The 15,989-nt window shown below is 44.1% G+C and overlaps 1 protein-coding gene across 1 annotated transcript in view; it reads right to left on the bottom strand.

The window, feature by feature from the left end:
* Window positions 1-15,534, bottom strand: part of SLC26A9 (solute carrier family 26 (anion exchanger), member 9) — a 50,753-nt gene extending 35,219 nt beyond the window's left edge. Inside the window, exons 1-5 of the mRNA XM_015417016.1 lie at window positions 15,400-15,534; window positions 7,270-7,409; window positions 5,180-5,290; window positions 4,600-4,775; window positions 1,054-1,218 (exon numbers count right to left, since the gene is read on the bottom strand). Of these exons, the coding sequence (XP_015272502.1) occupies window positions 1,054-1,218; window positions 4,600-4,775; window positions 5,180-5,290; window positions 7,270-7,409; window positions 15,400-15,524 (717 nt within the window). The 5' untranslated portion in view covers window positions 15,525-15,534. The remainder of the gene's footprint in view (window positions 1-1,053; window positions 1,219-4,599; window positions 4,776-5,179; window positions 5,291-7,269; window positions 7,410-15,399) is intronic.
* Window positions 15,535-15,989: the final 455 nt, after the last annotated feature.

The following is a 15,989-nucleotide window of genomic DNA, read 5'->3' as shown; positions in this document are numbered from 1 at the left end:
AGAAGAGGGTTAAGCAAGAGAAAGAGGTCTTGAAAACATCAGCAAAGAAATGCCATGACGTGTGCTATGCTGTTCCAGGCACAAAGATGGCACCTGAGTGGACTACTATGTAGCCTAGCACCCTATAATTCACAGTGACCAGCACCAAAAGCAGTGACACGAAGGCTCAGTCCTACAGTAGTCAACTATGTATTAATTATAGGACCAGTAAGTAGGTCTTCACCAGACAGGATGCATTTAGTCTGACTCGCTGTTTCCAACGGTGGCATGCGATTGAGACTTCAGAGAAACTTTCAGGACGCTCACAGCAGGCAACAGTAACTTCATGGTGCTTGGGGGGGGGTCAACAGTGGGAGGGCTTCTAATGTCCTGGCCCCACTGGTTGACCTCCTGATGGCACCTGGTATTTCTGGCCACTGTGTGACACAGAGTGTTGGACTGGATGGGCCTTTGGCCTGATCCAACATTGGCGTCTCTTATGTTCTTATAACTGCAAAATGGCTAATTCTGCTAATCTCTTAATGAAAAATTTGTTAGAATTCAGAGTCTACTACTACTCTACTACTTAGCTCCATTTTCTACTGTCACAAGACACTGAGAGACCTCGTCTACTTTTAAGAGCAGCCTAAACAGGAACTGTCTCCCTTCTCCCATCATGCAGCATGGAACTGGGGAAAAGTACAAGTAGTAAAATTCAGCCTTTACAGAAGATCTTGCAGCCATTGCATCCTCTCTGCTATCTTGACCTTATTCAGTCCAACTGATTGGAAAAGCTCTTTTTTGCATAAATGTTTGATAATCTTTAGTTAATTTGTTCCTGTGTTATGAGGCAATGAGAAGTGTTTTATATCGTTTTAAACCTCTCATTACAGTATTTACAATATTCACCACATTTGTACAGCAAAACCAGCTTTTTCAGGCCTTGATCAGTTTTCGTTTAGCTGGAGGAGAAATGCATTAATATGTGTCCACATTTATTTGCATGTTGTTATATCATAAACAGGTGGCATGGGGGGGGGAAATAATATCATCAGTTCCTGAGAGTTCACTCACATAGACAATGGCCAAGGGTCCTGTGTAGGATGCAATTGTCACACCAAAGATGTACTTGAGCACTGAGATGAGGATCTGCAGGCCAGCTGCTGTCATGAAGCCCCTGATGAAGGATTCAGAAAGGTAGATGGCAACAAAGCCAAACTGCACAAATCCCAGGCATATCTGTGGACAGAAATGCGAGTCACATGGATCAGTGAGGACCAGGGCTCTCCTAGGCACATCCTGCTGTTAATACACCAGAACAATCTGGTATGTAGAAATGAATAACTGTTCCCAAAGGGATTTCCCCCAGTGTAAGAGTATGGCACAAAGCCTGATGCATATAATTCCTCCTGCTTGCTGCTTATAGGATGAGGTAAGAGAAGATAAAGTAGGGCAGGGATATTCCTGGGACACACCAGTATTTCGCTGTGGTGTAGTCCCAGGAAATAAAATCCCTGCATCCTCTTGGACTTGCTTGGAAACATTAGAAAAAATCCTCATATTATATGACAAATACGGAAGATGCAGGAAAGTTCACCTGGATGGGAAGGGTCAATGGAGCACATAATAGAAGTGGTAGCCATGGAGTTTGGAAGATTAGAGGGATAAGAGAACAGCAGTTGAATGGCAGAGGCAGGAGGTAGCAGAGAGATCAATACAATGAGAGGAAAACAAGGATTATTTCTGATGTCCTAATTGCCAAGAAAGACAACCCTGATTAAATTTGTGGAGTGGTGAAAGGAAACCCTGAGCTGTGTGCAACCGACCAATCTTGAAGCGTAGGGGAGACAAGCAGCCTTCCACACGGAGTCAACATGGGCACAACCCAATCTTATGATACCCTGGCGACACTGCAGCACTAACAGGGCTCTGATACAGACATATAAACCGTGTGCACACATATTATTTTAGGAAAGAAACATTGGCCGAGTTCATACTGGCAGTTTGCCTCAGTATAGGCACAAGCCAGAAACGTTTCACAAACAGATTAAAGGGGCCGTTCACACAGGCACATCTGTCAGGCGTTCCCCACCCGTACTCAACCCGTCTTGTAATGCTTCCCTCCCGAGTTTAAAAGATACCAGGTGAAAGTGGTATCAAACCCTGGAAAGCGCGATTATCCCATGTCCATCCTGCTTCCCGGAAGTGTGAACATGAAAAGCCGCGACCCGGTAGGGATGCGCTTATGCAGATGAGCGTATAAGTGCACATAACCAGATTACCAGAAAAAGCCGCTTACAGCTGCGCCTCCGGGCCAACAGTGTGAACGCTCCCTTGCGCCTCCTCCCTGGTATGCTCCCGCATCAGTCGGTGGAGTGTGACCGGGAAAACCCGGAACAGTTTGTTCCAAGTCTTTTTTGCCACGACTCCCTCCTGCTTCAAACTGCCAGTCTGAACTCAGCCAAAGACAAGCAATTAGGTCATTGTGTGGAAATCTACTTATTCTTATAAAATTGTAGTTCTTTTTTTTAAAAGCCCTCAAAAAAGTTTCCTTGGGTTTCTGAACACTCACCCATGATCACTGGACAAACAAAGTGTACATGCCACACAACACGGCACACCAATGTTTCATGCAATAAACCCATATAGTATGGATGATACAGATGAATGAACATGTTCATGGAAGATAGGTCTATCAGTGGCTACACTAAAAGGGAACTTTCACATCCAGAGGCAGAGAACCTCTGAGTACCAATGCCAGAAGACAACATCAGGGGAAGGCCTCGTTCTCTTATGCCCTGTTGTTGGCTCTCCAGAGTAACTGGTTGGCCACTGTGTGAGGCAGGCTTGATCCAGCAGGGCTCTTCTTATGTTCTTATCTTTTAGTACTTCAGAGATCTGGTGTAATAAGAATCCCAGAGGTATGTACATGGGCATTTAAAGAAGTGTATACATGCACACACACACACACACACACACACACACCAAGGCTGCATTCAGACAGCACAACCTAATGACAAGCACAACCCTGTTTTTAGTATTGTGCTTGCATGCTCCCTATCTCCTCCCCAGGATGTACAAAAGTGGGTACATATTAGAAGAAGCAGGGGTCATTTCCTGCAGGAGCGCACAGGAGCGGAGCTCCGGCAGTAAAGAGCCCAGGGGGTGGGCACATGCAACAAGCCCCACCCCCTGCTCCCAGCAGCCCTCAGTCAGAGCAAGAAGCAGCCAGGTAAGTTGCAGAACCCCCCCCATCCAAAACAGTCCAGTGGCACCTTTAAGACCAAGTTTTTTTCAGGTATAAGCTCTCCCTCCTCTGCGAGGACAGATCTACACATCCCCCCCACCAATAGCTGGCAATCCAAAACAGTCCAGTGGAGCCTGAGCGGTGGGTGTCGCCTTCTGACACATTTCTGGTAATGTCAGGGGGTGTGGCATATGCAAATAAATTATGCCAATGAGCTCCTGTACCTCTTTTTCTACGAAATGACCCCTGGGAAGAAGAGATTGGATTTATACCCCGTCCTTCACTACCCAAAGGTGTCTCAGAGCGGCTTACAAACTCCTTTCCCTTCCTTTCTCCACAACAGACACCCCGTGAGGTAGGTGGGGCTGAGAGAGCTCTGACAGAAACTGCTCTTAACAGCTATGCTAGAACTACGGCTTGCCCAAGGTCATCCAGCCAGGTGCAAGTGGATGAGTGGGGAATCAAACCCGATTCTCCCAGATTAGAGTCCGCGCACTTAACCACTACACCAAACTGTGGTGTTAAAAGTGGGTGATTCTAAGCCTGGTTATTTGGAAATATACAGGCTCCATTTTTTAAAGTCATCGGCATTTAGGTGTGTGAACTGGAGTTAGATTGAAGATTTCTGTCTTCCATGGCAGCATACTTTTGAGTGGGGAAGGGAGGAAGGAGCCCAACATTAAGCCATCCTCATCATGAACAACTTCAAGTTGAGTTCACCAACAAACTCTTAGTCTGACCCTCAAACCGGTACCAAATATGGTAGACACAAAAATCTACCTTTTTTTCTGACTAAGAGCAATGAAAATTCAGGCTATAACTATAAAAGTGGCACTGTATGTACATATTTTTTCTCATTGCATATGTTCCTTGGCAGTACAGTCCTAAGCAGAGTTAGACTCTTCTAAATCCACTGAAGTCAATGGGCTTAGAAGAATGGAACTGTGCTTATTAAAAAAGAAGAAGAATGGAACTGTGCTTAGAATGGTACTGCAGATGGGTGAAAAAGTACAGGAAGAGCAAAACTGCATGATTTTGAGCTTTGTTAGCAAGTGAAGAATTTGGAACTCATATTCCCCTCATCTTAGAAAACATTAATACTTTGGCCTCCAATCAGCAGTTCATTCCATGCATGCACAAATGAACAACGTGCAATGCCAAAGAACTGTTAGGAAGAGAATGGATGAAGATCCCAATACCCCCCACAAACCCTATTAATCAACAAACTGTTTATAAATAGACTCAGATGTTCAAAGTACTGATATGGTCTTCCCTTTCTTTCTCATCAAAACTGTATGGGGTGACCATTGTCCAACTCCTAGCAAGGCCACCTGAATATTCTACAGACTTCTATATACACAGGGCGTCCTGACCTGTATTATGGCTGTCAAACAAGCCAATGTTGCAGAGATCTCCAGTCTGGCTGCTTCCATGGCTGTGTGGTTAACCATTATTTCCTTGGTTGTGTGGTTAAAGTACTGGAATTCATAATCAGGAGCCAGTTCATGGCAGACATTCCCCACAATAATACTGATGACTGCAAAAGTACCTGCAACACACACATATACACAAATTTTGACTTATATTCATGCAGAACACCTTCTCATGTGTGATGGGAGAGGATGCTGCTATTAGCCTGCAGATAGCTGAGGACTACAAGTCTGTATAGATCAACAGGCTGTAATAACTAAGCACTTATTTATCTCTGCATATTGTATAGGTAGCATGCATTTGCAACAGGTGACAGCTAACTGATTGATGAATACATTAACCAGCCTGTAGACCACTGTTCCACTAAATAGGCCTTTCAATTAGTTCATTAATGCAGATGAGACACCAAACCCAAAGAGGTGAGTGTGAGAGACACCAGATGAGAGCTGGTATAGTTACAGAGAATACTTTCAGACAGTATGCATGTGTAATGTACTTGTGGTAGTGGAAAGAGGATCTTACCTGGGACCATCTGAGGAATACCACCTAGCAAGAAATATGTTATCAGAGGGAAGAACGAAGAGTAGAGCCCATTGATGGGAGGCAGATTGGCCAGCAGAGCAAAGGCCATGCCTGAAAAATACAAGTGAAAAACACATCAGATCTTACATCCTAAAACTTGGCCAATTATTCCCTTTTCATCATTGTGCATATAAAGTAACAGTGACCAATTCCCCACGAGCAGCTGTACTGCCCTTGCTCTTCCGTTTGCCATGGCTGCATTGGTCAACTTCACACTATTTGCTGCATGGCCGCATTTTGACCCACATCTCCCCCCGATTTCCCCCATGTCTTCTTGATCTTAAAAAACAAGGATCAAGAAGATGTGGGGGAAACTAGGGGGAGATGCAAGTCAAAATACGGCCACACAGTGAATAGTGTGAAATTGACCAATGCAACCGGGGCAAACAGAAGAGTGAGGGTGGCACACCTGCTTGTGGGGAATCAGTCAGTATCTGTGATGCAGAGTCTTCTGGTGTCAGCCCTGTAGCTAAGGACTTTTTCGGGAGGGGGCCTGGGGGGGGCGCTTGCTAATCCAATCAAAGTTTCCAGGGCAAGGGCTGCAGCAGCCACAGCCTCTGAGTCCAGCTCCCCCCCCCAGGAGGCCCAGTGCCTCTTCCCATGGCACAGCACCATGGACAGCCTCTGAAATCACTGTCCTTGTCCTCCCTGCCAACAGGCTGACAGGCAATCAGGGGGAGTTGGGGTAGGGGAGCTGAGGCTCAGGAAGGGGGCCCATAAAAACTGCTAGGGGGCCAGGCCCCGTGGGCCCCGCGTTAGCTACGGGCCTGTCTGGTGTCCCTCATTTAGAGGAAGAGCATAAAACTGAGTCATTGCAGTAAGTCTAACAGGCACCATCAGCTTACCAGAGAGTTTGGTGACATCTTCTGTAGAGGACAAGTTAGGAATAGTGGCAGGCAGACAATATAAATAATACCTACAAACATCCACAGTCAACAACCAATATGATGACATTAATGTTCTGTCATAATGATATGAGAAAGTTATATGTTTGGCCACATACAGAAAGTTAGATCTATGGCCAAGATGCCTATATAGATCTATGTTTCAGAGTTCTGGATTGTACATTTAAAAATTCCCCCACATTAAACAGCTCCATTGCTACAGCTGCACATGGATAATAACATTTGAGGTGGGTTGTTCACATTGATCCTTGATCCCCAAAGATCCTTCACATGTAGTTTCTCTTCTCCCCAGTTTTTAAGGGAGAGAAATTGTATACATGGGCTTTCAAGAAGATGACCCTTCCTAGTGTCAACATGGAACTAGCTGGTCACATTGATACTGAGCAAAAAAGGTTTTGGTCTCCTATGATTAGCATTTAAAGGACCATATAGGGACCACCAGCTTCATGTTGTCACAGGATGAATGGGATAAATAGGCCTGGTCTTTGGCCTGGTTATGTTGTACTTAGGAATGGCAGGAACAGGGCAGATTGCTTATGAAAGTTAGGGCTAATTGGTGAGCACTCTGTGGCATGCTACCCAGATTACTAAAAGCATGGTTTACACAAAGATTTCACAACAAGCCAACATTAAGCTAAGATCTACGCAATCCCAGCATGTTTCTGGGCTCATGTACATGCTTCCCTTCTCACAGGGAGAATGCTGGTTAGAAACTAACTCCAACTACCTGGTTTGTGGAGGGAAAACTACTTTGGTTAATGTGCATGCCTGTATTGCTATTCTCTAATTAAAGTTAGGTTCTAACTAGGAATCTATATGCAAAAGGCAACCTTTACCCACTGGGTTAATCAAATACCCTAATGAACACTGGGAGACCCAATTGCTAGGAAGGAGGCACAAGTAATAAGCTGGGTTCATGCACATTTTGACTTGCTGTGATATCTGAATGCAATCAAAATGATGTAGAAGATTATTCATTTATGTAATTTATACTCCACCTTTCTTACTGGGACTCAAGGCAGATATCTACACATTTGTCCTGAGGAAGCTACACAATTTAACCTCTGAATAATATTCGTTTAATTTATTTATGGCTTGCTTTTCTACATAGCAATATTATCACACCTTGAGGCACTTGAATAGTTCCAGCACTGATACCACCAAGAACATCAGGCACTATGTAATCTTTGATTTTGTATTTCGGGAGCCACAAGAGGATGGGAAACAAGCTGTACATGATGAGCTTGAGCCTGGATGGTGAACATCTAGAGAAGGAACAAAACACAGACATGGAATTACTATCAGGAAGCACTGACATTACGTTTCTGGGGTAAATTATAAAGGGTTAGGGTCACCCATTCCTAGAGCAGCCAGAGTAAAGAACTGTTGTTAGTCTTTTTCACCACTGCAGGCACACAGGGGAAAAATGAATTACTTCCTTTAAATCATAATTGCACTGTCATTGTGTTTATGGCACTGATTGTTCATACCCCATTATCTCAGCATCTCTTAAGTGCTGGAGGACATGATATCTGGGTACATTCTTGCTGATAATTGTTCATCTTTATGTAGCAACTCAATAAAATTAAAGTCTTGGGAGTTAAATGAAATTTTATTAAAATCTACAACCTAGGTTTTTCCCTGGAGTACTAAGCATCATGGCTTGGATCCTCTGAATGACCTCCATGTGCACTACATAGTCGGTGTTGCAGTTTCAAGTGGGTTTTCTCCCCTTTGCAGCCTTCCACTGTGTTCACATCCCATTTTCTTGCACAGAAATAGCAAAATCCCACCCCCCTTACTTGGATTTGTGACTCTGTGCTCTGAGATCAGTCCTTTTAAGCTTGCAATGCCAGTGGCACTGGGTTCTGCTGGGCACTCTGTACATTGTACTGGTTCTGCTGGGCTTGCAAAAATGCCCCCCCACATGGTTTGTGATTAAGCTGGCATTGCCACATCAACACTGGGTTCTGCTGGTCTTGTAATCCCTCCCTTGCTTGAAGTGTGACTCTGTGCTAGACATCAGTACTGTTTTTTTTAACTGCCCCAAAAGGCAGAATTTTATTAAATTTTTTGCATATTTTACACAAACAAACAAAAAATAAACATACAAACATACACACATATATGGGGGTTATTATTCTTTTTAACAAACATTGTGCTTATGCCTAATCAACATTGTTCTCTATTCTTGTGTACTGTGTGAAGTAACCATCTATCTCTACGTCAATGGAATATATACTTTCAATTAATAAATGAATAATCTGTCCACTATAAACTTGCCTACATGTGATTATCGTACCAGTTATAAAACCATACCCAAGTATTCTGGAATGTAGAGTCTGTTAAACCTTTTATCAATAAAGTCAATTTATCCAGTTCCGCTGCCTCCAGGACTTTGTTTATAAATTCTCACTTTGTGACATCAGTACTGTTGAGTTGACATTGCCACAATGGCACTGGGTTCTGCTGGTCACTAGTACATAGCACTAGTTCTGTTGGGCTTGCAAAAATGCCCCACCTTTAACTTTCTATTGCAGAGATTCTCTGGTTTGACCTTAGTCCTGTTGGGTTTTCACTGCCACAGTGGCACTGGTTTTGCTGTGCTTGCAAAAATGCCCCCCACCTTCAGTTTCTACTGCAGAAATCGTGTGGGACTTTGATCCTGTTCTGTGGGGCTTCTATTGCCCTTGCTTTTTTGCTGGTTTTATCTCCTTTGGAAACAATGGAGGATGGGGCACAGGCACCTTCTTTGGGGGTCCTTAACTTGGATCCGTAAATCCAATCCTCACCAAACCTGGAGGGCAGGTAGAGGGGAGTCAGCTGGAGACTGCCTGCAAGTTTGGTGTCTTTAGCATGTTGGGGAGCTGTTCTACTGCATCACAAATTTCACAAACCAAACCAGTTTGTTCAGCTCTTAAATGTTTGTGAGGGTTTGTGGCTCATGAAGCAGGCATACCACAAATCACAAACCGAAACAAGACACATTTTCCCAGTTTGTTCCCATCCCTAACACTATAGTCACCCAAGTTCTACCCAAGTTCTACCCAAGTTCTACCCAAGTTCCATCCAAGTTCCACCCAAGTTCCACCCAAGTTCCACCCAAGTTCCAGCATAAAATTGCTGTTGTATCTAAATGAATCTCTGGCCCCGGTCACACTGCAGGACAAGCTGTGGCGGAAGTGCGGCTTTTTAGAGCCGCAGCAAAAGAGAAGCGCAACAGCAGGATCAGACAGATCCCCCAAGCCGCTGCACATATGCTCCCCAGTGCGATCAGATGCCAAGGGGAAAGCCACGAACAGGAGAGTGAGGTGAGTCAGCTGCGCATGTGTGTGCATGCGCAGTTCGGCAGAGGGCCTTGCATGCTGCAGGAGATGGGTGCGTTGGTGATAACATGGCTGCCCGTGCTGTGGGTTTTCCAGGAGGTAGTAATGTTTTGTAGGGTTTTTTAAACTCTGCATCTTCGGCCGGAAGGGACGGGTTGGGGGTGGGTGCGTGACACTTGCCAGATGTTGGCATTTGATCGCGCCGGTTTAATCCGCCCTCAATCCGTCCGTTCCACGGGGCAAATCCTCCTGTGTGACCGGGGCCTCTGTTGTTGTACCTAAATGATAATTAACAGCTCCTGAAGACTCATGGCCCACATGTCCCTATCTGCCTCCCTCCATCACAACAGGTACCAGCTCACTCAGAAACTAATCATCATAGTGCAACAACAGGAATCTATGAATCCCAGAAAGAGAACACAGCTCACATATATTAAGACATAACAACTGAGCCTGTAAGGGAAAATTTTACACACTGCCTTTCAAACTAGATTTCCAAAGTGGAAGCTTTTGAAGTACCAAGCACCCTACTCCAAGCATTGGCATTGCTGGCCAAACAGTCACCTCTGCATATATACTTCCTTGTAGGATAGGAATCACACAGAGCAACAAGCCTGAACAACAGAAGGGAGTAACTTCCACCTTTCTGCAATGGTTGTGTGAGTATTGTCCTGGCAGCCATATCTAGCTGGTGAACCCCCAGATGGAGACATCAGTAGGAATATCAGGTGAAGACACACTCAGTGGGAAAGTAGGGATCAATGAGAAAACCAACAGGTAATGAAACTGTTTCTTAGTTATACATTTATAAATTCTTACATGAGGACCTATTCATTAGTCAACCCTATCACCATGTTTCCATAGCCAACTGAGCTACCATTCAACATGTACAGAGGCAAGGGGTTCTCTCTTCTCACCCCCCATGTCTGCAGAGAGTGGGGAACCTATTTGTCCCAGCAGAGTTCTTGTGCTTTAAAAGCCATTCTACCAACAGAAATGTACCAGGTGCAGCAGTATCTGTAAGTAGCTAAGAGGGCTCTTCCTTTATCCTGCTTTCTCCTCATTTCAGCTTTCTTCAAAATTGGACAAAAATTGGAGGAGGGCCCAAGGAACTCTCTAGCATCATATCCAGTAGACCTGACTGGCCACATCTTGTCCAGTCTAGCCAGTGGAGCACCAGCAGTGGTGAAGGGGGAGGATCCCACAGCTTACTGTCTCCCTTGGTTACTGGTCGTATGCAAAACCATGCAGTTGGGCTACATGTAGGTGTGACATAGATAACAAGATCTGGTGAATAATAACTAGCAACTACCAGCAATCAACCAGTGTAACATGGGTGGGCATGGCTATAACTGGAAGAGAACTCTGCAGCTAGGGCCTAACTGATGTAAGGCAGTGGTCCTTACGTCACTCACAGTGGCTACAGGGGCTAGGTTATGCAGGTAGGGTTGTCCATGCCTGTGTGGTGGGGGCAGGAAGTGGTCTGTCACAGTTTTGGCACCCGGAAGACTATACTGGCTTCATCACGCGCTTCTCTTCTGTGTAGCTGAGGGATTAGCGTTGGTCTGTGGAGTGGGAGGTACCATTTCTGATGCTCTTTCCTATCTAAAATGATAGCTTCTAGATTTATCCCCAAAGTGTGGACTTTCTCTTGAGGAGACTGCATTTGTCTCTCCTTGGGGTGGGATGTGAACCCCAATATTCTTTCTTCTGGTTCTTTCTCTCTGAGCAGTTAGCATGTTTGCTTCCTATGAGGTTGCTACTGTAGCTTCAATTCTTTGTCCAAGTGTCTTCCTTTCCTCAACCCTATTCCTCTCTATGTGACACCAATACTGAAATGTTGTATGCAGTGTTATTAGTATCATCTGTGTGGAACCCCTGGGCCTGTAATAAGATTTAGATCCTTTCCCCAGAGGCATGCCTTCTTTGTGTAAAACAACTGGGTGATGGCGGTAGGCTGATTGTTGTGATTGGCAGTCCTCCTAGCCACTTGGTGATGGATTTAGGGTGACAGTTCTGATTGGCAGTCTTCCCATCTTTGAGTGATCCTACCTTTTTCCCTGGAAAAAAAAGTGGTTGTTTGCAATCCACAGATGCTTAGGATGCATGAGGCTCTCAGAAGTATGGCTTTGTGGGCCTGGCTGTTCCCCCTGACAAACGATTATTCTGTTCCTGTGGGCTGTCAGTGGATTAGAATCCTCAGCTGCAGACATGCAATACTTGGCTATGAGGAGAAGAGGAGGAGTGGAGAGGAGATTGGATTTATACCCTGCCCTTCACTACCCAAAGGAGTCTCAGAGTGGCTTACAATCCCTTTCCCTTCCTCTCCCCACAACAGACACCCCGTGAAGTAGGTGGGGCTGAGAGAGTTCTCTCAAGAACTGCCCTTGAGAGAACAGCTCTGAAAGAACTTATGACTGACCCAAGGTTGCACCAGCAGCTGTATGTGGAGGAGTGGGGAATCAAATCCAGTTCTCCCAGACTAGAGTCCGCGCTCCTAACCACTACACCAAACTGGCCCTCTGATGTTAACTGTGCTGGAAGAGATGTTACGGCTCTTCATGGCAGTACGCTCAGAGTCATGGAATGAGAAAGTGAGGTCATCATGGCCTTCATGGTATTGCCAGATGTCAATTGGTAGCTTCAATGCATGGCTAATTTGGGGGGGGGTGTCATGAGGAGTGATGTTGTGATTCATGGAATAGCAATGGAGTTGAAAGAGGCCATCTTTATTGCTAAATTGCAACTTTCCTTCCAAACTGTTTTTATATTGTTGCTGGGAAGATGCAACCCAGTGTAAATTCCAGTACAGATGTGGTCTTTTTAGCTGTATGATAAGGTTGGCCTGCAACGAACATAAAATGGAGCCAACTTCAGAGGACAGCGGAAGACAGGAGGGCCTGGCGTGAACTGGTCCATGGGGTCGCGAAGAGTCGGACTCGACTGTGCGACTGAACAACAACAAGGTTGGCCTGCCCTTTGTATGCATTTCAGTGTATCAAAAACTTCGTTCTCACAACCTTTGAGCAAAATGTTGGTGAAGTGATCACGCAATGCTTCTACTGTGGGTTCAAGCCAGTATGTCTCAGTCACCTTTCTGGAACTTTGTGATGGTACATCAACCAAAATTATGGGAACAAGGCTTTTTTTTCATTCCTGATTGAAATAATAAGCACACACACCCCATACACAGACCTTGTGCAAATCAGTACTATCTTTCTCTGAACTGCTTATAGAACTTGCATTCACTCTCAGTTAACTTTGCAGTTTCCATATAACATTAATTATCTCTACTATGCACTCTTCCAGCGAACAGACTTTTCTGCTCACTGTTATGGTTTATGCCAGACAAGGTGTTATTCATTTGCAACTGGCGGTAATGACTAATACTCCATGAGGATTGGTAATGCTACCTAGCTTTAATATATCCCATATATTGGCCATTGGGTGAAGTTTTCTTAAAGCGACTATAATTTTTCTGCCCTGGCTGACACTGTTCTGAGCACCTGCGAAGGCACACAGGGACTGGGAGCAGTGCTGCCTTGGCATGCTTCCACACCTCTTGCCTCTTAAGAGACCATTCAGTCATGTTGGGTGCCACCCAAATCTAAAGTCAACATGAGAATTGCTGTGTAGCCCGACTGTGTCCAGTTTACTCACTTAATGCTTGCTTGGCTATGCCTTCAAGATGCCGACATCTAGAGAATAAGTACGTTAAATAGCTGTCCTGGAAGTGCAATAGAAACACTTATTGCTGAGAACACTAATGTTCTATCGCCAGTGCCTAATTGACAGTTGTTTGTTTTTCTGTGCCAGTATTCGATGGTGTGCACATTTTATCATTATAACTTTAAATATCTTGACACTCCTTATTGTCTACTAAATTGGGAAACTCAGGAAGTAACTATGGAAACCGTGCATCTGGCCATGTGTTTGGCCGACCCCATAATAAGACTCTTCTGTATAAAATGAGGGCTGAATTAAGCATCTATGTCTGTTGTACAACAGGGCCACAGGAAGCTTTGCTGTAGGTATAATTATTGGTGAGCACCACTGTATAGAGAATGTGTCCTGTCTGGTAGAGTGGGGCAATGGCTCAGGGATTGAGCATCTGGTTGGCACACAGAAGCTCCTGGGTTCAATCCCTACACCTCCAGTTTTAAAAGGATCAGGCAGTAAGTAATGTGAAAGACCTCTACTGAAGACTTTGGAAGGCTACTCCCCTTTTAAATATGCAGTACTGACCTTAGTAGACCAAACATCTGACCCTTAGTATAAGGCAGCTTCACATGTTCATATGGCAAAGGAATACACACCAAGTTCACAAATGTGGTGAAATTTAAAACTCTGATCCCTTTTCCACAGCAATGACCTTTCCTTTTAACTACCTCCATTTAGGAAGTGTGGAGTAATTCAGTGGGTGTCTACAAAAAGGTCTGTGTAGCACACATGTCCCAGAGGGGTTCTTGTGGCTCAAGAAGCTACTGCACATTACTTTCACACATAATTCACATATATTCTCTGTAAGGCATATGAATCATTCCATATTTTAATGTTTGATAAGAACTCTTTATTCTGGTGTTTTAAAAACTGATCTCAGTCCTCTGATTCCTCCTCTTCTCCTTCCCTTCCCTTGCATATCTATCTATTAGATTGTAAATTTAAGGGCAGAGCCTGCATCCTTTATTTTGTTTCATGGACTATATCTCATTTCTTTAAGCACTCTGGGGTTAATAAAGAAGAAATAAAATGGCATTCAGGGAAAACACTCATGTAGGGTGTATCACTGAAGCTATTTTAATCCCTATTAAGAACTGTTGTATTAGCCCCTACCTAATAAGGAGGTATTATAGCTCTATGGCAGAGCATATGCTTGTATGCACATGATGAAGAATATCACTGGATAAAATGAACCTAAATTTGCTTTGAAGAACTGCCAACCTAGCAGTTCGAAAGCAAGAAATTGCAAGTAGATAAATAGGTACTACTTCGGTGGGAAGGTAATAGCGTTCCATGCACCTTGGTGTTTGGTCATGCTGGCCACGTGACCACGGAAACATCTTCGGACAGCGCTGGCTCTTCGGCTTTGAAACGAAGATGAGCACCGCAACCCTAGAGTCGGATTCGACTGGCTTTCGAGCAAGGGAACCTTTACCTTTTAATAAAGGATCAACAACTGGATTTTTAATCACAGTGAATGTTTGTCCTTAGGTAACACTTTATTTAGTTCATCCTTTCACTGTTACCTTGTTCTTTTAAAAACATTCCTAATAAATTCTTTTGTTAATGTGAAGACTGAGTCAGATTCCTTAGAAGGTATTTATCAGTGTTGCTGTTCTTTCCTTCCAGAAAAAAAAAGCTTTTTCTAGGAACAACACCCACCAACTAGAAGGGAATGATGACTGTGAATCAATAAACCTGTTGCTTTATTTGCCTTTATGTTCTCTAATAACGTTTTCCCCCTCTCTGATTCCCAGTGTTCTTTGGTCTTCTCCTATCCCCACAATTTGTTAATTCTAATCTGTCTCCCAGTTTTGACAGTGGAAACAGACTAGCTCATTACTGAGTAACTCATAAAAGTTCCTTTGCTTTGCTTTATTGGTTCCTGGCCATCAGGAAGAACTCAGTATATGCCCACTGATGTTTGGATGTCCATTGCTGCCCAGTGCTTGTTGATTGTCCTTGGGTTGCAAATTCAGTTGGAAAATTTTGTTGGAAAAGGCTTCTTCCTAGGTTTATTGGATTAATGCACCCTTCTAAGGCCACTGAAGTCACTGGTTGCACTCTAAGTTCATGTTTGCACCTTGATTTACACAAATATACTGACAGTATTTCATTATGAGCTTCTATTGAACTGTGCACCATCAACTATAAACAATTCTACTATGTATGTTTACTTTAGAACAAAAATCTACAGCATTCTACATACCTGAAAAGATTCTTTATTTTCTCTCCAAGAGGGTAACTTCTACTTTTCCTTTCAAATTCTTCATCAAAGTCATTGATAGAATAAGCAGGGCGGTTGATGACATAACGTGGCCGGGCTTCATTCATCCTTGCCTTACTAAATCCTTTCCCCCCAAAAGAAATGGAATAAAACCACAGTGAGAACCGAGCACCATCAGGCCATCAGTAAGACAGGCACCTCATTTTATCCTTCAGCCCAATAAGCAATTTTTTTTCTTCCCCAAACCCCGCCTCTTTGCGTTCTCTAAGCAGCCTGCAGAAGGAGGGCTGGGCCGGTTTTGAGATTTCATCATGGTCTCATTGCAGGCCGCATAGATTTTTAAAAGTCAATTACTTTGTAATGATGTGGGACGAAGCGTGAGCTGAAGAAACGTGCATATGGCCACGTGTCAGGAAGTGGCATGTTGTAATCATTGCTCTGCCACTTCATTGCTATTTAGCCCTGGGCATGTCACTTGGCCTTTCTCTGCCATGGTTTCACCATGGGGCTAGTGTTTGCTGCAAGGGTGAGTCAGCATGCTCTTGTCAAGTATTGTACTGTGATAAACTCAA

Source organism: Gekko japonicus, unplaced genomic scaffold (assembly GCF_001447785.1).
Source record: "Gekko japonicus isolate JY-2015 unplaced genomic scaffold, Gekko_japonicus_V1.1 scaffold522, whole genome shotgun sequence".
Lineage (NCBI taxonomy): Eukaryota > Metazoa > Chordata > Lepidosauria > Squamata > Gekkonidae > Gekko > Gekko japonicus.
Note: the sequence above shows the minus strand (reverse complement) of the source record. Positions and strands in the feature narration are given on the sequence as shown.